This window comes from Conger conger, chromosome 2 (assembly GCF_963514075.1).
Source record: "Conger conger chromosome 2, fConCon1.1, whole genome shotgun sequence".
Classification (NCBI taxonomy): Eukaryota; Metazoa; Chordata; class Actinopteri; order Anguilliformes; family Congridae; genus Conger; species Conger conger.
The window spans coordinates 78773793-78799842 of NC_083761.1; the positions used below are offsets into that span (position 1 = coordinate 78773793).

Below are 26050 nucleotides of genomic sequence, written 5' to 3' on the forward strand. Positions count from 1 at the left end.
ATACAGTTACAGAGGGTCAAAATAACGCTGCACCAACCATGTGTATGCCAAATTAGTGCAGGACTTTGCATAGCATTATGTTTATTGCATGTTTCCAATTTAATCCCACCAAATTAGAAATTTTTTAAAAATCATACAGTATCAATATGAAAAAGTGGTAACTGGTTTTCAAGAGATATCAAATATTGAATGGGATCAAACTGACCTCAAACATAATAAGAAGGTTAAATATGCTTAAGATTTCGATGGATCTGATTATATTTAGATCTCGGGTTGACAGGCACCCACATTGACTCATTGTGCACACGTAATGCTTGGAATTATTTTTACAAATAGGAATGGTTATGTTCTCTTGTACATCGTAATAATGGTCCATTTTATCCAGTTATGAAAACATCAGAGATTTCCTACCTGAACAAACCACAGCAGCATCTTCATGATGACCACAGTTGTGAGACCCAATCCCAGAGTGCTGGCACTCTGACAGGGAGGATTCGTTTCCAGAACAGCTCACTTCATCCAACCAGATGGGCCCGCTGCCCTGTCCAAAGTGGGCATTACGGCGAGCAAAAATAGCTGTGCCACAGCCCAACTGTCTACACACCACCTCGGTGTCATTTAGGCCCCAGGAGTCATCACACACTGTTCCCCACTGGCCATCATTGTAGATCTCCACTCTGCCAGAGCACCGATCATCTCCACCCACCAGTCTGACCTGGGCACTGGCTACGTGACATACATAAAAACAATGGTCATGAAACGATTCACATTCTTTGGGGTCTTCTACATGGTACATTCATTTAAGGCAGCATGTTGTGTTGCATGGATAAGCTTCACAGCCTCAGATTGAATCGGGACCATGCCCGTGCCACCATAGGGCAATAACTGCTGATTGCATCGGCCAGCTTACGGGAGTATTCACTCAGGTAGGGGTCTGTATTAATCCTTCTATAGTGACTGACACTGATTGATCGGGTGCCGATGGATTGTATGTCAAAGCCGCATACGAAAGATCTTCCACTGATGCCACTCTGAGAGCTTGGCTGTACTCTGCAGTGTGAAAAAGAGAAGCTGGTGACACCACATGTTTGAGAGGACTCAAACTGTGGTTATCTACACCCTCCTGAGTCAGCAGTGGCATTCAAACATATGAATGTGGATGTGATTGCAGATTGTATATTCAAAATAATTTTTCTGGCCCACATTCACGTCAAAAAATTCTTTCCTTTACAGTGGCATATGCATTTGGCCTCATCACATTTTTCTGAAGCAAAGGTTTCTTTATCATTTATTTTAAGAAAAAGTGGCCGATATGATAAAATGCTTAAAAAGGTAATCTGTAGTCATCTTGCACAGAGCGGATGAGATCAAGCTTTATTTAGCCCCCATATAATGTTCACATTTTATGACTGGTTTTACGTATTCAGTCAAATTGAGCCCGACAGTTGAAATAAACACAAAAATATTGTAATGGAAACATTTTGACACATAGTGTGTCACCTTCTTATTTTCTCCCAAATTATTTGCCTTTTATCCATGAAAATGAAAAGTCTGTGGGAAACATTTCATTTTAGAACCTAAGGAACAGTAAGTGAAAGTGCCACCAGAATCATTCACAAAGAATTCTGAGAAAAAAAGAGAATTTTTTTGATGGATCTGATTATATTTAAATCTTGCGTTGACAGGCATCATTAGACTCATTATGCACACGTAATACTTGGAATTCTTTTTACAGATATAATATATAAATATACAGTACTGTGCAAAAGTTTTAGGCTGGTGTGAAAAAAAAGCTGTAAAGTAACAATGAATAGGAATGTTCATAGTTTATTTTTATCAATTAACAAAATGCAAAGTGAGTGAGCAGAAGAAGTCTAAATCAAATCAATATTTGGTGTGACCACCCTTTGCCTTCAAACCAGCATCAATTCTTCTAGGTACACTTGCAGAAAGTCAGGGATTTTGTAGGCATATAGTTAGGTGTGTGATTAATCAATTATACCAAACTAAGGATCATCAATTTAATATGTAGTGTGGTGGTCCGACCTGCGATCGGTGGCGCTGGCGCCAAGAGCTGGGGAAGCTGATTAACGCCGAATATTTTCCACTGTCATATTTAAGAGCGGCACCTTGGAGAGAGGCCAGGAGGAGAATCAGCACCAAGGCCAGCACCCCCGGGACGAGACACGTGCGGAATGCGACCGCACTCTACCAACATGCTCTATTTGAACAGGCACGGCTGAGCCGAGTTCGGGGAAGGGAGCGGCGCCCTTCAAAAAGGAGAACACAAACACAGAACGGGGCTCATGACGGAGGAGGGATACCCGGAGCCAGAGTGCACGAACACTGCTATCGAACCAAAGAGCTAAACCCGCTCCAAAAGACGTGGAACAATCTTGGACCGGACTACGAGAGACCTCATACTCACAAAAGAAACCCCGTGGACGAAACCTCAAAGTCCCGGATTCACGTGAGCAAATCACTATCCCCACAACCCAGCGAATCTCTCCCTCTCTGAATCCAGATGGGAGCCTCCCAGGCAGGCTTGAACGGAATCGAGCGGAATAAAAACGGATTTTCTCCTGTTCCTAATTTTTCGGCCACTTAATTTTTTCTCCTGTTTTTTTTGTTTTTTTCCTTATTGGTTTTTTTGTTGGAAAAGAAAAGCACTTGTCTGTGCTGGATAATTGAGGAGTGCCCTGAAGGCACATGTGAAAAAAAATAAAAAATAATTTTTGTTCACCAATTTTACTATCTCTCTATCTCTCTATCTCTCTATCCCAGCGGGTCACCGCAGTAGGTTGAAACACAGTCATTAACTGAAACAGAAACAGCTGTATAGTAAGGTTAAAACTGGGTGAAGAACAGCCAAACTCTGTTTCCAAGATGAGGTTGCTGAAGACAGTTTAATGTCAGAAGTCATACACCATGGCAAGCCTGAGCACGGCAACTGAGACGGGTGCATGGGGGTTGGACCCAAAATGCACGACTCAGAAACAATGGTAAAATAAAGTCCCATCAGGGCTTTATTCGGGACGAATCCCAGGAGCGTCAGAAAACACGGTGCCGAAGAAAGAGGCAAACTCGTAGTCGGTAGACGTGCAGGGAGGTCCGGTAGCAGGAGAGCTGTCAGCGGGGCAGAAGTACAGGCGGGCGGCAGGCAGGGTCGTAGTCGAGGGCGATGCGGAAGTCGAAACCATAAAACAAAACAGCGAGGCAAAGGTACAAAAAACAGTAGGCGAGGACGTGGTCAAAAACAAGCGATGGTCAACAAAACAGAAATCAATAAACGGTGGTCGATAAACAGGCTTGGATCTTAACGTGAAATCAAAAGTAATACTGCTCAAGAGTTGCTTTGACGGACAAGAGGCAGACAATTTCGCAAAGAACAGAAGTGCGACTGGGCTATAAATGCGGGTGTAGACAGGTGTAGACAATTAGTTAGAGAGCAGCAAGGGAATGGAAAACAGGTGCGAGGGATGACAAGTTTAACAAGGTAATTAGTAATCGTTAGTAATAAACCTATCCTGCCCTAGCATTAGTAAATTAGTAAAGGACATGCACGAGAAACGTAAGGTAACATGAACACATGATTAGTCTGTTAGTATTACCCAATCCTGATCTAGCATTAGTAGTTTTAGTAAATAGACAAGCGAAATAATTAGGGTGTGAGTGACAGAAAGAGAGAGAGAAAGCCGGAATGCAAGGTTTACGGAAAGACATGTAAAAGTGTATGTTTAAACAACGACCAGTTAGTGTAACAATAAACATAAATCAAAACATAACACTAAACAAACTAAGATGATAACCACTCAACATAACAAGGTAAAATAATCGTAACAAAAACATAACTAGAAATGACAAGAAAGTAAATCGTAACAAGAAATAAACTAAACAACATGACGAACCTAGACTAACATAATACATGATAAGACAATACGTGACTAAGACAAAATGATAAAACATAAAACAAGGCAAGACAGACCTGAAATGTGACAGGACCCCCCCCTTAACAACCGACTCCTGGTGGTCCCTTGAATTTGTCAGGGTGGTCACGATGGAAGTCCTTGATGAGTGAATTGTCCAGAATGAGACTGGGAGTGACCCAGGAACGCTCCTCAGGATCATAGCCCTCCCAGTCTACCAAGTATTGTATCCCACGGCCCCTCTTGCGAATGTTCAAGAGTTTTTTAACAGTGAATGCAGGATGGTTGTCAATAATGCGGGGGGGAGGTGGTGGGGGATCCGGGGGACATATGGGGTGAGAGGATACAGGCTTAATACAAGAAACATGGAATGTGGGGTGAATCTTAAGGGAAGCGGGGAGTGACAATTTAACAGAGGAAGGGTTGATGATACTATGGATCTTAAAGGGACCAATAAAGCGGGGTTGCAGTTTGTGAGAGGTGGCTTGGAGGGGAATGTCCTTAGTGGACAGCCAGACGGAGTCACCTGGTTGTAGGCAGGAGCTGGAGTGCGGTGGTGATCAGCAAAACGCCGATTACGGTCTGCCGTGCTTAAAAGCGCGGCCTTGGCATCCCTCCAAACCTTGGCGCAACGTTTCATGTGGATGGCGAGGGAGGGAACGGCGATCTCGGCCTCCTGGTCAGGGAACAGTGGAGGTTGGTAGCCCAGGGAGACCTCAAATGGTGATTTCTCGGTGGTGGCGCAGGGTAAGGTGTTGTGTGTGTACTCCACCCAGGTAAGCATCTTGCTCCATGCGGCAGGGTTTTTGGCCGATAGGCAGCGTAGAGCGGCCCCCAGGTCCTGATTGGCCCTCTCCGTTTGGCCATTGGACTGAGGGTGGTAGGCCGAAGAGAGGCTAGCTGTGGCCCCGAGGGCCACGCAGAACGCTTTCCAAACTTGAGAGATGAATTGAGGGCCGCGGTCTGAAACAATGTCCGAGGGAAGTCCGTGGATGCAGAATATTTCTCTCAGGAGAACGTCAGCTGTCTCTTGGGCGGTGGGCAATCCAGCCAGGGGGATGAAGTGTGCCGCTTTGCTAAATCGGTCCACCACCGTCAGGATGGAAATTAAGATGTCATCCAGGTGGACGAACACATGGCGGCCCAACAAGTCCCGAAGAACGTCATTCACCAGGGCCTGGAACACAGCAGGAGCATTGGTGAGGCTGAATGGCATGACCAGGTATCCGAAGTGTCCGAGAGAGGTGTTGAAGTCGGTCTTCCATTCATCGCCCTCACGGATGCGGACCAGGTGGTAAGCGTTGCGGAGATCCAACTTGATGAAGATGGTGGCCTCGTGAAGTGGGTGGAACACGGAGTCCATCAAGGGCAGAGGATACTTGTTCCTCACCGTGATGTTGTTCAGCTCCCTGTAGTCGATGCACGGGCGTAAGCAGCCATCTTTCTTCTGAACGAAGAAGAATCCCGCGCCAACGGGAGAGGAAGATGGGCAAATTAGTCCGTTAGCCAGGCAGTCATGGATGTACTTCTCCATAGCCTCTCTTTCCGGTCTGGAGACGTTGTATAGGCGACTTGAGGGGAGTGACGAACCGGGAAGGAGCTTGATGGCGCAGTCGTAGGGTCAATGAGGAGGCAGTGACTGAGCTTGTGTCTTAGAGAACACCATGCCCAGGTCTTGGTAAGGAGTGGGAACCTTCTCCAAGGAGGGCTTGGGGGTCTGTGGTAGAGCTGGTACTCCCTCTGCTGGTGGTGGAGCCGAACGCAAGCAGGACAGATGGCATTTGGGATTCCAGGCTTGCACTTGATTAGAGCTCCAGTTGATCGTGGGGTTGTGTTTCTGGAGCCAGGGTAATCCCAAGATGAGTTGGTCATTGGGGGACTGGATGACGCGGAACCGGATCATCTCCCGATGGTTTCCAGAAATGACCAGTTGTATGGGAATGGTGATGTGCGTCATGCGGCAGAAAGTCCTTCCATCCAGCGACCGCGCATTCTCAGGGTGGGGTTGAGGGAGGGTGGGGATGTTCAGTTCAGAAACCAAATCTTCATCAATGAGGTTGGCGTTCGCTCCAGAATCCACCAACCCGTTAACCCGGGTTGTTCTGTCGGGTAGAATTAACAAGGTGGGGAGCATGGGACAATGGTTGTCTCTATTAGAACCCTCATATCTGTCGAATGCTCTCACCTCCACTGGTCTCTTGGTCTTGAAGGGGCACCGAGCCTCGGTGTGACTCGGCCTCCCACAGTAGAAGCACGAGCCGGTGGTTCTGTGGCGTGCTCGTTCCTCAACAGAGATCCTCGTACCGGCCCGGGACAGGTCCATGGGTTTGGATCCCTCAGAGTGCTGCTCCTCCAGTCGAGGACTAGGCCCCTGCCTGGGGTACGGGTTGCCGGGAGGGATCAGTCTCTCAGACCGATGTCCGTTGTCTGGCACGGTTGACCAGGCGGTTCGTGGTGCGCATGAGTTGGTTGAACTGGGTGATGGGGTCCAGTCGCGCCAACTCGTCCTGGAGCGTCTCACTCAGGCTGGCCAGGAAGAGATTCGCCAACGCCGCATCATTCCAACTAGTGGCCAGCGCGAGGGTGGGGAAGTCGATGGAGTGGTCTGCCACGGTCTTCCGTCCCTGGCACAGAGCAATCAGTCTCTGGGACGGCTCCTGGTCGCTGGATGCGTGTTGGAACACCTTCCGGATCTCATCGGCGAAGACCGGGTAACGAGGAGGGAATGAACCCCCGGACCACACCGCAGTAGCCCAGTCCAACGCCCTCCCCTTGAGTAGTCCCATCACATAGCCAATCTGACGGTCGTCGCTGTTGTAGGTCTGGGGCTGTTGCTTGAAACCGAATTCGCATTGGAGTAGGAAGGCCTTGCACCTCTCAGGTTCTCCAACCTCTTCCCGTGGTTGTGGCAGGACCGCGACGGCGAGCCTCCTCATCTCCGCACACAGTTCACAAATCTCCAGGTGAAGCTCGGAGATCCCTTGTGAATGCTGCCGGACGATGGCTCCTTGTTCCTGGAGGGCGTGGAACATGGCAGTAGAGTCAGCAGGGTCCATTGTGGCGAAATTGTTCTGAGACGGGTGCATAGGGGTTGGACCCAAAATGCACGACTCAGAAACAATGGTAAAATAAAGTCCCATCAGGGCTTTATTCGGGACGAATCCCAGGAGCGTAGTCAAAACAAGCAAAGTCCATACACGTAGATCCAGCCAATAAAACAATAAATAATCAGAAAACACGGTGCCGAGGGAAGAGGCAAACTCGTAGTCGGTAGACGTGCAGGGAGGTCCGGTAGCAGGAGAGCTGTCAGCGGGGCAGAAGGACAGGCGGGCAGCAGGCAGGGTCGTAGTCGAGGGCGATGCGGGAGTTGAAACCATAAAACAAAACAGCGAGGCAAAGGTACAAAAAACAGTAGACAAGGACGTGGTCAAAAACAAGCGATGGTCAACGAAACAGAAATCAATAAACGGTGGTCGATAAACAGGCTTGGATCTTAACGTGAAATCAATAGTAATAGTTGCTTTGACGGACAAGAGGCAGACAATTTCGCAAAGAACAGAAGTGCGACTGGGCTATAAATGCGGGTGTAGACAGGTGTAGACAATTAGTTAGAGAGCAGCAAGGGAATGGAAAACAGGTGCGAGGGATGACAAGTTTAACAAGATAATTAGTAATCGTTCGTAATAAACCTATCCTGCCCTAGCATTAGTAAATTAGTAAATGACATGCACGAGAAACGTAAGGTAACATGAACACATGATTAGTCTGTTAGTATTACCCAATCCTGATCTAACATTAGAAGTTTTAGTAAATAGACAAACAAAACAATTAGGGTGTGAGTGACAGAAAGAGAGAGAGAAAGCCAGAATGCAAGGTTTACGGAAAGACATGTAAAAGTGTATGTTTAAACAACGACCAGTTAGCGTAACAATAAACATAAATCAAAACATAACAATAAACGAACTAAGATGATAACTACTCAACATAACAAGGTAAAATAATCGTAACGAAAACATAACTAGATATGACAAGAAAATAAATCGTAACAAGAAATAAACTAAACAACATCACGAACCTAGACAAACATAATACATGATAAGACAATACGTGACTAAGACAAAATGATAAAACATAAAACAAGGCAAGACAGACCTGAAACGTGACAGCAACAAGACATTACATTACATTACATCAGAATAATGGCATTTGGCAGACGCTCTTATCCAGAGCGACGTACAACAAAGTGCATATCCATAACCAGGGATAAGTGCGCTGAAAGACCCTAGAAGGAAGTAAAAATTAAATTGCTACCTGCACAACTAAGATAAGGACCAGGGCCTATTTGAATTTCTTCTTTTTTTTCTTTTTTTTTAATCAAACAATCAAACCAACAACAAACAAAGCAAAATTATGACCAAACCCCTTAACTAGCCAAACACTGCTTACATAGCCAAACTAAAAATACTGATACACAAAAAAGTAAATCACAGAAAGACAACAATTAAGGTTCACAGGGAAGCAGGGAGGGATGGGGAGAGGTGCTGCTTGAAAAGCTGCCTCTTCAGTTTGCGCTTGAAGGTGGGAAGAGATTCTACAGTTCTGACCTCAATGGGGAGTTTGTTCCACCACCGTGGAGCCAGAACAGACAGTAGTCATGAGCGTGAGGTGGATGTTTGGAGAGGGGGAGGTGCCAAGCGGCCTGTGGAGGCTGAACAAAGAGGTCTGGCAGGGGTCTACGGTTTGATGATTTTTTGTAGGTAAGCTGGGGAAGACCCCTTAACTGCTTGGAAGGCTAGCACCAATGTTTTGAATTTGATGCGAGCCATGACAGGCAGCTAGTGGAGGGAAGTAAGCAGGGTGGTGACGTGAGTATTTGGGAAGGTTGAAGACCAGACGAGCTGCTGCATTCTGGATAAGTTGGAGGGGTCTGATGGTGGACGCTAGGATGCGAGCCAAGAGCTAATTGCAGTAGTCCAGGTGGGACAGAACCATCGCTTGGACCAGGAGCTGGGTTGTTCCATGGTTTTAGATAGAAAAGAAAGAAGAGATACCGACCGGGCGGTAGTTCTGGATGATGGAGGGATCCAGCGTCGGCTCTTTTTGAAGCTTGGTTGAGGTACTTGCAAGTTTGGGGCTGCATTTCTACGAATGGAGTCTGGGATTTTGTCAGAATTAATGGTCTCCTCAATGCTGAGAAGTACAGGCCGATAGTTATCCATCATGCAATACCCTCAGGGAGGCATCTGATTGGCCCCAAATTCATTCATGCAGGACAATGGGCCCAAACATACAGACAATGCCATTAAGCACTATCTTCAGCGTAAAGAAGAACAAGCAGTCCTGGAAGTGATGGTATGGCCCCCACAGAGCCCTGATCTCAACATCATCGAGTATGTCTGGTATTGCACAAAGAGACATTTGAGGCTGCCTAAATCCACAGAAGAACTGTGGCTAGTTATCCAAGATGTTCTGCTCATTCACTTCTTCTGTTCATGCATTTTATTAATTGATAAAAAATTAACTATGAACATTTCTATTTTTGAAAGAATTCTCATTTCACAGCATTTTTTCATACCTGCCTAAAACTTTTGCACAGTACTGTATATTTGTTCACTTGTAATAATAGTCCATGTAAGCCAGCTATGAAAACATATGAGATTTTCCTACCTGAACAAACCACAGCAGCATCTTCACTGTGACCACAGTTCTGAGACCCAAACCCAGAGTGCTGACACTGTGACAGGAAGGATTCACTTCCAGAACAGCTCACATCATCCAACCAGATGGGCCCGCTGCCCTGTCCAGAGTGGGCACTGCCTGGAGCAGCCTGAGCACTGCCACAGCCCACCTGTCTACACACCACCTCAGCATCTCTTAGGCCCCAGGAGTCATCACACACTGTTCCCCACTGGCCAGCATTGTAGATCTCCACTCTGCCAGAACACTGATCATCTCCACCCACCAGTCTGACCTGGGGTCTGGCTACATGAAATACATAAAGAAAATTCACATTCTTGGATGATTATGAAGAAGACTTTCCTTGGGGTCGTCTCCAATGGAACATTAATTTAAGGCACCATGGTATGTTGCATGGATAAGCCTCACAGCCTCAGATTGAATCAGACCCGTGCCTGTGCCACCATAGGGCAATAACTGCTGATTGCATCAGCTAGGTTATCGGAGGAATCATTCAGTTAGGGGACTGTATTCATCCCTCTCTAGTGACTGGCACTGATTGATCGGGTGCTGATGGATTGTATGTCAAAGCCGCAAAGGTGAGATCTTCCACCGATGCCACTCTGAGAGCTTTACTTTGCAGGGTCTCATTGTTTTCACCTGGACTTCATTAGGGCCAGGGGAATCCTCCTCCTGAGAGTATTTAAAGCCAGTGCTGGCAGTCATTCTACGCTTTTGTGTCCAACTGTTCGCTCTTGCGCAAAGCCGGTAAAAGCACTAGACTCTGATAACTTACGAGTCAGGTACTGTGCTGGGGTGTGTTCCCATTGTAAAGTGAAAAGGTAAGGAAGGTGTTCAGATGTTTGCGTTGTGTATACTGTCGCCTTCCTAAAGGTTCTCTGTTTTCTTCTTTATTTTTCGGGCTCGTGTGAGCCGGTGGTAGAGGGACATTGTCCCCGATAATTGTATTTTGGTTTGTGTTTTTTTCCTGAGCTGCGCCTCAAGGGTTTTATTTTCGTGCCTCGTATTTTCGCTAGGTTGTACTTTATTTTGATCCCCGGTTTGCGACGGTCAGTGCTCACCTACAAGCACTTGTTTTGGTCGGGTGGTTCGCCCTGTTTTTCTAAGGGTTGTTTTATTTTCTAATAGCCGTTCTGGGCTTTATTTCTTTTTCGATTCATTTTACGCTTTGTCGCTTCTGGCTCTCCGCCCAGCCCTGACCTTACATCAGTAGCATAAAAATTCGGCCTCATCACATTTTTCTGAAGCAAACGTTTCAAAATGAAGTTTATTTTCAGAAAAAGTGAGAGAGATGATAGATGTATGTAATCTGTACTCATCTTGCACAGAGAGGATGAGATCAAGGTTTTATGTTCACTGTCAAATTGAGCCCAACAGTTGAAATAAACACAAAAATATTTTACTAGAAACATTTTTACTCAGAGTGTGTCACCTTCTTATTTTTTCCAAAATTATGAGTCTTTTATCCATAAATATGAAAAGTCTGTGGGGAATATCTCATTTTAGAGCCTAAGGAAAAGTAAGTGAAAGTTTGGCACCTGCACAGGACAGTGCCACCAGAATCATTCACAAAGAAATCTGAGAAGAAAATAAAAATCATTGTACATATTTTTTTTACATTTTATACAGTTACAGAGTCAAAATCACACTGCATTTAATTTGTATGCAACTTTAGTACGGGACTTTGCATAGCATTATGTTTATTGCATGTTTAGTATTTAATCCAACCAAATTAGGAAATTCAAAAAATCACATAATAAGAAGGTTAAAAGTGGTTAAGATTTTGATGGATCAGATAATATTTAGATCTTGGGTTGACAGGCACCCACATTGACTCACTGTGCACACGTAATGCTTGGAATTATTTTTACAAATAGGAATGGTTATGTTCTCTTGTACATCATAATAATGGTCCATTTTATCCAGTTATGAAAACATCAGAGATTTCCTACCTGAACAAACCACAGCTGCATCTTCACTGTGGTCACAGTTGGAAGAGCCAAACCCAGGGTGCTGGCACTGTGACAGGGAGGATTCACTTCCAGAACAGCTCACATCATCCAACCAGATGGACCCGCTGCCCTGTCCAGAGTGGGCACTGCCTGGAGCAGACTGAGCACTGCCACAGCCCACCTGTCTACACACCACCTCAGCATCGTTTAGGTCCCAGGAGTCATCACACACTGTTCCCCACAGGCCAGCATTGAAGATCTCTACTCTTCCAGAGCACCGATTATTTCCATTCACCAGTCTGACCTGGGATCTAGCTACATGAAATACATAAAGAAAATTCACATTCTTGGATGATTATGAAGAAGACTTTCCTTGGGGTCGTCTCCATGGAACATTCATTTAAGGCACCATGGTATGTTGCATGGATAAACCTCACAGCCTCAGATTGAATCAGAACCGTGCCCGTGCCACCATAGGGCAATACCTGCTGATTGCATCAGCTAGGTTATCGGAGGATTCAATCAGTTAGGGGACTCTATTCATCCCTCTCTAGTGACTGGCATTGATTGATCGTTTGCTGATGGATTGTATGTCAAATCCGCATAGGTAAGATCTTCCACTGATGCCACTCTGAGAGCTTGGCTGTACTTTGCAGTGTGAAAAGGAGAAGCTGGTGACACCACATGTTTCAGAGGACTGAAACCGTGGTTGTCTACACCCTCATGAGTGAGCTGTGGCATTCATACACATTTTTACGGTAGCATATAACTTTGGCCTCATCACATTTTTCTGAAGCAACGGTTTCTTTGTCCATCCACCCATCCATTATCTGAATCCGCTTATCCTGAACAGGGTTGCAGGGGGGCTGGAGCCTATCCCAGCATACATTGGGCGAAAGGCAGGAATACACCCTGGACAAGTCGCCAGTCCATCGCAGGCCACACACACCATTCACTCACACACTCATACCTACGGGCAATTTAGACTCTCCAATCAGCCTAACCTGCATGTCTTTGGACTGTGGGAGGAAACTGGAGTACCCGGAGGAAACCCACGCAGACACGGGGAGAACATGCAAACTCCGCACAGAGAGGCCCCGGCCCCAGGACCTCCTTGCTGTGAGGCAGCAGTGCTACCCACTGCACCATCCGTGCCGCCCCGCAATCAAAACATGCAAATGCATTACAGTATCAACCAAATGTTTTGTATTAGTACGCCTATTATACCTTTTGAAGAATATAAAGTTTCATATTGATTGAAAACTTTCCACATTACCAACTACTTGTTTGAATCTGTAACACTTTTTGATCATTTACTTGCCGGACCCAAATTTGGCATTGTATATATTCTGAATAAATGATCTATTTGACTTTTCATTGTCCTTAACCAAAATATCGACTAGTCTTAGAAGTTTGGAAGTCATACACCAAGTGGTGCAGTAAGCCATCAGAAATGGAAAAGATGTGGCTAGATAAACTACATTCACTGTCCACTCTTTCACTTGCTTACTGGTTCATAACATTGACTATTTCTAAAAAATAAAAAAAACTTTTGATATGAAAAGGCTTTTAGTGGTCTGAGGTGGTTTACTACCCTGACGTCCCTGAGATGCTGTCATCAGAAACAAAATCTTCTTTGATATGGATTTTTACAAATAAAGTTCTGTTTATTTAATTTAAGAGATTTAAGATAAGTCTTACCTGGGTTATTAGTTAAAATGGCCGATAGCAATCGGAGTAACAGTGCAGCTCCTGAGATCATCATTCTTCAGACTTGATTCTCCAATGACCATGCAAAATCTAGTGGAAAAAAATCACTAGATAAAAAATAGAAAAAAATGTTTATCTTTTTTTATCTTTTTATCTTTTTAAAACCACCGTATTAAAAATGTAATCCTCACGCCCTACTGATTACGGCGATCGTAAAACGAAGCGAGTAAGAAGCAGGTATGCAAACAGAGCCTACGGAGAAAACTACGCAGGCTCCAAACTGTGTTATAGCCTACCTAGCAGGTCCCACTATGTTGATTTGCATTTATATGTATGTTTATTCATAGTGTTTGCGATGTCTGATCCGCACTGGTATTTATACAAAAACAATAACTGCAACACAACTGCCACAAAGTGTAATTTGAAGAATTTAGCAGTTCTTGTAGATTATATCTGTTAAATTATTAGTTTGTTCAAAAATATTGCTGTGGCTTTAAAAATATGGTTTGACACTGCGGAATTGAAAAGATTTAAATGATGACTTTCAGAGAATACATTTTCTGCATTACCGATTCGCTGAAACGACGCCGATTTGCGCATGAGACCGAGCAGGTGCTTCCTGCTATGAAAATAGCATGCAACAGTAGCCCTGAATGAAACCACAGTCATATCTGGTTATGAAAAAATAGAGACACAGAAAGGCAAAAAACATTTTTGTATCACAAACTAGCCTACATGTTCTATATTTACATTGGGAGCAATAATTATTTGATCCCTTGCTGATTTTGTACGTTTGCCCACTTGGAATGGAATGGAAAGAATGGAACTGTGTAGAATTTTAATCATAGGTACATTTTAACATTGAGAGATATCACAAAATAATCCACAATAACAACATCATATACATTTTATAAATTTATTATCGTATTTTTCCATGAAATAAGTATTTGATCCCCTACCAATCAACAATAATTCTGCCTCCCACAGATACCAGTTAGTTTTCCATTAAGAAGCACTCCTAATCTCAACTCATTACCCAAAACACCTGTGTCAATTCGTTACATCATTATGTAGCTGTATAAAAGACACCTGTCCACACAATCAATCAGATTCCAACGTTTCCACATTGGCCAAGACAAAGGAGCTGTCTAAGGACATCAAGGACAAAATTGTAGACCTCAGAGCCACGGCCCGGACAGCTGGAAACCTCTGGGCATTCCGGCTCAGTGGGAGCGTCACAGCGGGATTAACAGTAAACTGGAGTGGGTCAATCCTCGCTCTCTCTCTCCCGCCCTCACAATCTTAGCTCCTTCCCACACAAACACACGCACATAAGACATTGATATGAATATAAATAATCAGTTAATAATTTACTGTATATTTATTTCATAAACCGCAACCCTTCTGAGTAGTCTATTGTTCCATTATTAATGCCTAAGGGCACATGAAACTTTGGCACTTTAAAAAAGAATAACGATCATGAAAGAACGTTTAAAACGTTTGTTCAATAACCGTAATTCAGCGAGAGATTGATTGTAACAACAAAAAAAAAACAGCACGCTGTGGGTTCCCCGTAGGGTTTTGAGAACTACTGCTCTATTTTACTCAGATAGGCCACCAGCATCAGTATGAAAAATGCTTCCCCTCCGTTCGTCTTCCATTAACTTTGAACAGAGAACGAAAAGAACGCTGCGTACTTAGCAACTGAAAGCCTCGTATGACCCGAAGTGGAGCTATTTGGACCAGGGCTTCGGCGAAATGCAGATCTGTGGACAAGAAAGAAACATCTGTGCGCGCCTGAAACCAAACACCTGAAACCAAAGATAAGTCCAGAATTAACAAAGATAAAACCATGAGCAGTAAGTTCTTCTTCCGTTAGGTTAAAGGGATTAAATAATATTAGCCTACATTATCGTTAGAAACGTTTTACTCCAGAGGATTTACTTTAATTTAGAAACAGCTATCAGCAGTGTTTCACAATCGTATTAATACACTTAGCTCTGGCCCAAAATTATGGCACCGGGCAAAATTAAATAAGAGCAGAAGTTTACATGAAATCCAGAAACACAAACTGCCCTCTTTGACTGCCACTGTCTTATAACAATTATTACAATTAACTAGTTAACTAATTGAAATCCCATTGTCTGCTAAATCACAGACCTGATTGAGCTAGGCGGAGATGCAACACCTGCAGTCAATCTTGCCTTTGAAAGGTTTAGAATTTCTGATCACAGTGCTCTGAGGCGGACACTCCCCACATCAGAACATAGTAATGTTTGGTATTATTCTGATTGTTTCAGTGCGACTGGTACAATGGTCTAATTTCCACAACGGTATACCTAAGACATCATAACCATCCAGGAACCTAGGGAAAACTGTGTGGATATCTGTGCAAGTGAAAGCCATTTGCCTTGACCCCCATGATCAAATCTCACTGCCTGGGGAGGCCTAGCTCTAAATTTCAAATGGTTATGAACACCAGATGGTACATTCTGGACACATTTTAATGATCAGGATCAAAGGCCTGGTTTGTGCTTTTAAGGACAGTATACCAAGAAATCTGGGAGTTTACGTTTTTCACATGTAATATCAACACATCTGGAGGACTGTTGTTTTAACTGCTGTTAGGCTGCTAAGGGGACTACCCCACGACACATCCAAACTTGAATTACTCCCTACACCTTAACAAGGACCACTCCCACATGACAGGGCTGGTCGCCTTGTGCTCCCTCATTACGAGCACCAGGTATTCACTGTACTGTCCTCAGTGGTGGAATGACTTGCCTACCACTGTCATAATAGCATAATTTCTATGCAGAATGAAAACACACCTCTTCCGACTGTACTTTAGTCCTCCTTCCTGATGATATCCAGTTGCAGTAGAACAGCCTATGTTGAGCTTTGTTTGTTGCTGGGATCTTTGTCTACATATGACACCCAGCTGAAAAAAACAGCTCAAGCTAGGTTGTGAAACAGCTGGTAGCTGGCTGACCAGTTCAGACCAGTTTTGGGAGAGACGGGGGCAGCACAGGGCAGGGTAGGTACAGTGCCTCTTCCTTCAGGGCAGGGAAGTGTTTCTGAAACGCAGGTTGCGATGTTACTAATGACACTAAGGCTCTGAGGCGTGTGTATCATTTTCAGAAAATCACACGACTGATGACAACCGGGGCCTTGTTTTGTGCAAAACCATGTGATTGGTTTGGCTGGAGTTTCAGGCACTCTTGGGTTCGGGCTGCAGATACTGTGCAAAGCAAACCCCCAATTTAACTTGTGGGTTGTCATACTGGTTGTCATACTGGTTGTCGTTGCCGTTGCCGTCTCCAGTTACTTTTACTGCCAAATTGAGCCCACACAAACTGTCCCTCTTTCTTTCAATTGTCCTATGTTCTCAATTTTGGAGTAAAGAGTCACATAATTGTATCATTGACTAATTTTCTAACATGTTGAATCAGACATTAAATATAGACGTAAATTACTTGGGAATAATTTGCAAACAGCCTAATGGTTACATTACATTGCAGTCATTTGGCAGATGCTGTTACCCAGGGCAACATACAATAAAGTGCAAATCATAACCAGGGATAAATGCGCTGAAGACCCTCGAGGGAAGTATGATTCCATGTGCTAGAGTGATCGATAACTGTAGGCTTGGAGTAAATCATGAGAATCATTGTTGATTACACCAGTAGTGGCCTACACTTTGCTAAAGGTTACTAGTCAATAATGTTTCTGCCCTCCAGCAAGTGGCATAGGATTTGAAATAATTTGGCAGCTGTACATTATTTTACCAGCAGGTGTCACTAGTCTACACTTTAGGTTTTGAGTAATAGGAAGCCTCAATACTTCACAAGCCTCATTTCTCCATCACTAGTCGCAGGTGTCATTTTATTTCAGAATGAAATGGCTGAAGTAATGTATAGGGCAGAGGCAAACATAATAAACAATGGCCAAAATACATGGCCAAGCTACATGGGAAAAGCAGCAAACTGAGGCAATATACAGGGAGAGCAATCAGCCCTTAAAATGGGACTCAAGGTGGAACAGGTGCTGATGACCTGCAGCAGAGGAGAGCTTTCTATAGATCCCAGACATTTGTTTGCATCTATGTTAGTCATGATGACGGTATGCTGATTTTTCTACAGGATGATGGAAAAGGGAATAAGGATTGCTGCACTATAGTAGGGGAATGCTTTTGTACTTTTGAGTCATAGATGAAAAACTGAAACCAACTTAAATTGATCTTTTGACACATCCAGTCAAGTACTTTGGCTGCTGTAGCCTCCACTGTGACTCCACTGTGTGTTCAGAGATACTCTTTTGCATACTCAATATTTCTGCACCATTCTCTGCAAACTCTAAAGACTGTTGTGTGTGAAAATTCCAAGAGATCAGCTGTTACAAACATACTCAAACCAGCTCGTCTGGCACCAACAATCATTCCACGGTCAAAGTCACTTCGATCACAATTTTTCCCCATTCTGATGGTTGATGTGTGCATTATACTGCTGCCACACAATTGCCTGATTAGATAATCGCATTAATGAGTAGGTGTAATAAAGAAAAAGTATTCATAATAAAGTGCTCGGTGAGTGTATATACATATATATACATACAGTACTGTGCAAAAGTTTTAGGCAGGTGTGAAAAAATGCTGTAAAGTAACAATGCTTTCTAAAATAGAAATGTTAATAGTTTATTTTTATCGATTAACAAGATGAAAGTGAGTGGACCAAAGAAAAATCTAAATCAAATCAATATTTGGTGTGACCAACCTTCAGCGTTCAAACCAGCATAAATTCTTCTAGGTACACTTGCACAAATTTAGGGATTTTGTAGGCGTATAGTCAGGTGTGTGATTAACCAATTATACCAAACAGGAGCTAATGATCATCAATTTTCTATGTAGTTTGGAACACAATCATTAACTGAAACAGAAACAGCTGAGTTGGAGGGTTAAAACTGGGTGAGGAACAGCCAAACTCTGCTTCCAAGGTGAGGTTGCTGAAGACAGTTTAATGTCAGAAGTCATACACCATGGCAAGACAGAGCACAACAACAAGACACAAGGTAGTTTCTCCCAGGCAGAAATTTCAAGGCAGACAGGGGTTTTCAGATATGCTGCACAAGCTCTGTTGAAGAATCACAAAGAAACGGGCAACATTGAGGACCGTAGATGCAGTGGTCGGCCTAGGAAAGTGCAGCAGATGAAAGACACATCATACTTACTTCCCTTCGCAATCGGAAGATGTCCAGCAGTGCTATCAGCTCAGAATTGGCGGAAACCAGTGGGACCTAGGTACACCCATGTACTGTGGGGTCTGGTCAGAAGTGGTCTTCATGGAAGAATTGTAGCCAAAAAGCCATACCTCCAACGTGGAAACAAGGCCAAGCAACTCAACTATACATGAAAACACAGGAACTGGGATGTAGAAAAATGGCAGCAGGTTCTCTGGACTGAAATATTTGGCTGTAGCAGAAGACAGTTTCTTTGCCGAAGGGCTGGAGAGTGGTACAAGAATGAGTGTCTGCAGGCAACAGTGAAGCATGGTGGAGGTTGGTGTTTGGGGCTGCATTTCTGCAAATGGAGTTGGGGATGTGGTCAGAATTAATGGCCTCCTCAATGCTGAGAAGTACAGGCAGATACTTATCCTTCATGCAATGCCATCAGGGAGGCATCTGTTAGGCCCCAAACATACAGCCAATGTCATTAAGAACTATCTTCAGCTTAAGAAGAACAAGGAGTCCTGGAAGTGATGGTATGGCCCCCACAGAGCCCTGGTCTCAACATCATTGAGTCTGTCTGGGATTACATGAAGAGACAGAAGCATTTGAGGCTGCCTAAATCCACAAAAGAACTGTGGCTAGTTTTCAAAGATGTTTGGAGCAACCTAACCTACCTGCCGAGTTCCTTCAAAAACTGTGCAGGTGTACCTAGAATCATTTATGTTGTTTCGAAGGCTAAGGGTGTTCTCACCAAATATTGATTTGAGTTCGATTTTTCATCCGTTCATTAACTTCTTCTGTTCATCCATTTTGTTAATTGATATTTGATATAATATTTTTTCAAAGCATTCTTATTTTACAGAATTTTTTCAAACCTTCCTAAAACTTTTGCACAGTGCTATGTATATAGATATAAAAGCGTTGAGGTGTTTGTGAATGACATCATCATTGTATTTAGTTTGTGTGGTGATTTCAATAAATTCCTGAATTGTGAAAAAAAAAAAAGTTTCTGTGTTCTAAATTGCTCACTGAGTATTGCTTTGTGGAAAGGCTTTGTCTTAGAGGTAGTGAGGGGTCGGGCCAGGTGTGAGAAGCCTACTTACCTGGCAGGACTGCCTACCACATAAATATTCTTTGAAGAAAGGCCATTAGCCCTCCCATTGTGAACTGGTGCTAAAAAATAAGACTACGTTTAATTTATTTTACCCCCCCCCCCCCCCCCCGGAGCATATATCATTAGCCCCCACCTTTTGGCACCCATGCCTGTGTGGTTCCTGGAGGAGCCTTCCTGGGCCCCTGTGGAGCCCCCCTTCTCTCACATTCCTTGCAGGATTTGAGCACAGGAATACTGGAGATGTTTCATGATAATCCCAGGTCAGAATATGGTAATGGTTGGTGTTATTCTGATTATTATGTTATTCTAGTGCAATGGTCTAGTTACCATAACAGTAGCCGAGGGGAAACTGTGGAAAATCTGTCTCTGTTGAAGCCATTTGCTTTTGCCCCCTGATCAAGGTCTCACTGGCTGGTGGGGCTTTAGCTCTAAATTCCAGATGGTTGACCCATTTTTAGGGTCAAGAACAAAGGCCTGGATTTTGGAGATAAGGAGAAGAAAGCAAGCAATCTGGGGTTTTGTCTTCTTTCCTTTAATTCAGCCAAATCAGGTTCATCCAAAAGGTATATTACCATGAGAGGCACAGAACATATTCATCACATAATACGGTTGTTGCCAAAACTGTCAAATACATCTCTCTCCAGGTATCTCCAGTAAACTCTCTGATTCAGACTTCCTTTGGGGGAGTCAGACCATTGGCTCCCAGGAATGTCCGCATCTAGAGAGACTGAGATAAAGGGAAGATGGACTGTGGCTGTAGGGGGGTTCTGGGGGTGTTTTAGTTGAGGGGTCAGTAAGCCATGGGAAAAAAATGTGTCTGTGACCGTGACACTCCCAGAGTGTCCCCATTCGGACATTTCTGTCATGACACCCTACACTTCTCCCCTGGGTTAATGGTGGACTTTTCGTGACAACTACATCATAATAAAACATAAGCATAATCTCTTTGGTATGGATGTGATCTGGTAAAATCAAGGAATCGGATGAGATACATTTCATACCAAATGGAGTTTAATAAACCTACATGTCCTCTCTGGTAATCATCTAATTTTCCCTACTTAACAACCCCCAAGGGTGGGGGTCTACATTCCAGATTTGACCACCCCTCCTGGTTAATTGATGGCACTGCCGCCTGATTTCAAAAGTATGATTTGTCATAAAAGCAAAGGAGACAGACCAATCTGGGAAGATCGCAATCGACTTCCCACACTGCATGTCCTGTGTATGTATGTATAGGGAAGATCGTAACCGGCTTCTCACACTATGTACGTTCTGTGTTTGTGTGTAGCCAAAGCAGGCTAGGTATGATTATTTACTCTATCTCTATTCTTAATTTGTGTATTTTGTAATTGACTATTGTATCTAAATTATTTTGTTTGTAACTTGCGTGATCTCCATGACTCTCATTCATTTTGTACCTTTTCGGCCTAAATTACGACTGAATACTCAGGGTTGACCAACTGATCAGTGGCTTGGTACTCTTGTGGCGTTTCCAAGCTGGGAAAGGCAGCCAAGTTCGGCCCATGAAAAGGATTGGTGGTGCATGGCTCTTGTAATTTGATGCGAAGAGAACCCATGAGCGTTTCTACGTCGGTTCTTGTCAAGTTAGCTCTCAGGAGCCCTCTAAATGCACGCCGACCTGGGCTCACAACTATCTATGTCAAATGTAGTGCATGTATTGTGTTGGCTAGACCCTCAGCCTCTGAGTTCTCCGCCGAACTGAGATTCAGCAATAATGCTAATCCCGGGAGCATATATTGAGCAATGGTGGCGCAGGTAAGAGTCAAATGTAATCACTCCCGAGGTTTGCGTATGTTTGAAAACCAAATTTCTAAATTATATCTTAAACGGAGTCAGATAACGAAGGTGAATGTACTGGCCCTATTGTTGCGATTCTTGGTCAGCCCAGACCAGTAAAGAGCGGAAGGCAGAGTGGTACTACTGTCTTTGTAATGTGGTTTATTTATTGGCTGATCTAGACTCTCCGCATAGTGGTCATTATTATTTAACCCTACTAATATTCTTCCAGCAACACCAGAAGGACAAGCATGCAAATACCTTTGGCCCGTGCTAAATTCCGTCGTTGGGTTAGCATGGGGTTTTACAGAGATGAACAAATTTCAGTGATCCCAAAATGTATACAATTGGTTAGTGTGTGTTTTTACAGCATTCCTGTACGTGTTCAAAACTACTATTTACAATTAACAACCAACTTATGAATCTGACCTACTTAATGTTGTCATATGAGTTTGTGCTTAAAACAAATCTATGAAACATGTCGGAATCACTGTATATAAAGTTGATTAAAATTACAGAAATGTCAGAGCATGGCACAGTCACCAGTTTTGCTGATTTTGCCCTCAGAACCCAGAGGGTTAACACTTCTGAGGAACAATCCTCACAATTTACCTAATTTGGAATAAAGTAAAGATCTTGCATTAATATGCAAAGCACCGAAATATGAAAATAAATTAACTTAATTGATCAGTTGAACACACACACACACACACACACACACACACACACACACAAGTCTTTACAGATGAAACGATAGTCGCTTTAATTATGTAATCACAGTCAGAGCTTTTGAAGAAATACAAGGACAAAAGGTGAGCTCTTCTGTGTTGGCAGGCAGTAGCCGACATTGGCAGATGGAGAGTGTGAGCAGGAGTAATGATGAGAGGAGAAGCACTCTGAGCAGCAGCAGGACTGCAACCCCAGCGATAGCGTGGCCGCAATCCAAGCAATGGAGCCGCCATGTTCAATGATACTTGCAGTATCATCTCAAGGGTGGCTGCGCCATTCTGCAGAGTAGTCAGGGGAAAAATCATGTTACGCAGATAATATTTGACCTGATCAAGAACACATTTTACAGTTTCACTTTTATAATTTTTGTTTACACCCAGTCCTTTTCCAGTCTCAAATTTTTCATGAATACTGTCTATGTTATTGTAATTTAGGGAAAAAAGACCCATCTCAATTTTGTTTTTATAATGTCTTATAATGTTAATGTTGACCAATAGAACACAGACAACATGAATCTGTATATACACTCAGCAAGCACTTTATTAGGTAAAAGTTATGACACGTTGTGTGTTCAGCGATGCTCTTCTACATACCACTGTTGTAATTTGGGGTTTTAGCATTACTGTCACCTTCCTGTCAGCTTTGTCCAGTCTGGCCATTCTCCCCTGACATCTCTCAGAACAAGACGTTATATTTCACACACACTCTTGAGACTAGTGTGCGTGAAAATCCCAGGAGATCAGCAGTTTCTGTGATATTCAAACCACCCTGTCTGCCACCAACAATCATTCCAAGGTCAAAGTCACTTAGATCACATTTTTTCCCCATTCTGATGGTTGAAGTGAACATTAACTGAAGCTCTTGACCCGTATCAATATGTATGCACTGCACTGCTGCCAGACAATTGGCTGATTAGATAATTGCATGAAGTTTCCCACACACTGTGCTTTTAAATGTGACCGTTGACCGTTGAAGAGTTTTCATGAATTAAATATATTTATTCAATTGAAATAGCTAACGTTGAAGTAATGACCGCACATCCACAATAACTTGCCTACTGATTAAAGTGCAAGTTTTGGAAACGTTAAAAAAAAGTCTGATAAGATTGGATGCCCATTGATTTCTTTGGACAGAACAACAAGAAAATCGGGACAGACGGCTGTTAAATGTGAGCTGCTCACTGGTGTCCGTGTGAATTAATAGGCTAACTTGGTAGAACACGTCTTTTGATTTAAAATGATGGGGTGATTTCACAGGACTGCCGACAACACTAAATCAAACTATGAGTAGCTGCTGTACAGTCATTGATGGACAACAAGCTGACAATGCAATAATGCTATAAAATGCATAACGTAAACTGACCGTGTTCCAAACACTAAGTTAGCTCACTATGTTCCGAATAGTGCAACTTTCAGGACAAACAAATAAAAAATTACTTCCAGATTGGTCTGATTCCTTCCTTCTTCAGAGAAACGTGACACGAGTCACATACACGATCCATTTCATCAAACAGTGACATGGTAATGGTGCTCCACTGTCACATTGTGGTGAGGAAGCTGTTGCTAACGAGAGACTACGAACCAGGCATGCTTATACTGCTCAGCCTATCATCGTGAGCTAACAAACACAGGGACGTTGCATGTGAATTTGTCGTTTTATCTATAAATATTGGTACAATTCACATCAATTATAGTATTCAATGTATTTTGAGTCTGGGATAGCCAATAAGCAACTGTAACCATAAACCACGCTCCTCAGGAGAAACACAACCATTGTACGGACATTAACTTCTGCTGGATGCGGCCGCTTGAACGGAACACGGTGAGTTTATGTTACGCTTATACAGCCCCGCAAATTCCGCTTTTGTCCCTTAATCTATCCTATAACTTCAGAAATTACATTTCATAGTCTTTGTGATAGGTCATTAAGGCTGCAAAACCAAAAATGTGTGATCTTAGTGCTGAATTTAAACCACTTTCAGCTATAGTTTATGTACAAAATGAGCAATATTGAGGAGCTAAGTAAATAAAGCTTATAATTATAATTTACACTTCTAGGTGAGAAACACTGCTCAAAAAAGGTAATGTCACCAAAGCACTTTCACACACACACACACACACACACACACACACAAAAACACATTAACAAGCAATATCTCCAAACCTAATCTTGTAGCACTGATCTTCTGGTTTCACATCAAATGAAAAAAAGAGATCTGCGCTGACATACGCCATTTACTGCATTGCATCACATATATGTAGGTGAAAAGCAGAAAGATTTTGATGGATCTAATTATATTTAAGTTTTGGGTTGACAGGCACCCTGTATTGTTACATTGACTCATTATGCACACGTAATGTTTGGAATTATTTTTACAGATAGGAGTATAGATACAGTATCTTAATAATTTAAGACAGTTTTGAAAACGTCAGAGATTTTCCTACCTGAGCAATCCACAGCAGCATCTTCATGATGACCACAGTTGTGAGACCCAAACCCAGAGTGCTGGCACTGTGACAGGGAGGATTCACTTCCAGAGCAACTCACATCATCCAACCAGATGGGCCCGCTGCCCTCTCCAGAGTGGGCACTGCCTGGAGCAGCCTGAGCACTGCCACAGCCCACCTGTCTACACACCACCTCAGCATCGTTTAGGCCCCAGGAGTCATCACACACTGTTCCCCACTGGCCATCATTGTAGATCTCCACTCTTCCAGAGCACCGACCATCTCCACCCACCAATCTGACCTGGGCACTAGGAACCGGGCCACTGTCTATATGAAACACATGAAAAAAACTGTCATGAAAAGATTCACGTTCTTGGATGATTATGAAGAAGACTTTCCTTGGGGTCTTCTACATGGCACATTCATTTAAGGCATCATATTGTGTTGCATGGATGAGCCTCGCAGCCTCAGATTGAATCAGGACCGTGCACGTGCCACCACAGGGCAATAACTGCTGATTGCATCAGCCAGCTTCTGAGAGGATTCAGTGAGTTTTGGGACTCTATTCATCCTTCTCTAGTGACCGACAGTGATTGATCGGGTGCCCATGGACTGTATGTAAAAGCAGCATACAAAAGATCTTCCACCGATGGCTGAGAGCTTGGCTGTATAGTACAGTGTGAAAAGGAGAAGCTGGTGAAACCACATGATTTTGATTTTGTCCCTTCGCTTGTCTGTCTTCTTGGTTATTGAACTCTGCCTATTTTTTGATAATTCTTCTTATCACCCTGCATGTATCTGTCTGCCTTGATTAGGACAATTGCCTGTCCTTGGATTATGTTTTGGATCTGCCCCTTGTTTATTAAAAACCTGCTATTTTTTGCGTTATCTCTGAGTCTGCGTTTGGTTCTCTCTGCCTGATTCCTGACAGAATTTATTTGAATTGCACTATTTGTTTCGGTCAAAATAACAACAAATGAAGAATGTTCAAACAAAAAGTGTTTGATACTAATTTGAAAATATAAACTAATGATAACATGACCAATCAACAAACAAAATAACCCAAGATCGTTTCCTCAGCTACTGTGGTAAGCAAAACATTATGTCAAAGTGAAGTTGACCTTTCTACCTTTTGGATATAAAATGCCATTACTTTATAATTTCATCCTATTAGACATTTGTGTGAAATGATGTCATAATTAGCATATGAACTCTTGAGTTATTGCCAGAAACGTCTTTTGTGAGGTCACAGCAACCTTGACCTTTGACCACCGAATTTAAATCAGTTCATACAGTCCAAGTGGATATTTGTGCCAAATCTGAAGAAATTTCCTTTAGGTGTTCCTGAGATATCGCATTCATGTGAATGACATGAAATCAAAGGGACCTTGACCTTTGACTGCCAAAATATACACTGTTCATCCATGAGTCCAAGTGGATGTTTCTGGCTAATTT

General features: G+C 43.2%; 1 protein-coding gene across 1 annotated transcript in view; it reads right to left on the reverse strand.

Annotated features, from left to right (window-relative positions):
• Positions 1–26050, reverse strand: part of LOC133121354 (uncharacterized) — a 343999-nt gene that overhangs the window by 6349 nt on the left and 311600 nt on the right. Inside the window, 5 exon segments of the mRNA XM_061230554.1 lie at positions 412–726; positions 9594–9908; positions 11576–11879; positions 15404–15429; positions 24593–24896. Coding sequence (XP_061086538.1) covers positions 412–726; positions 9594–9908; positions 11576–11879; positions 15404–15429; positions 24593–24896 — 1264 coding nt within the window.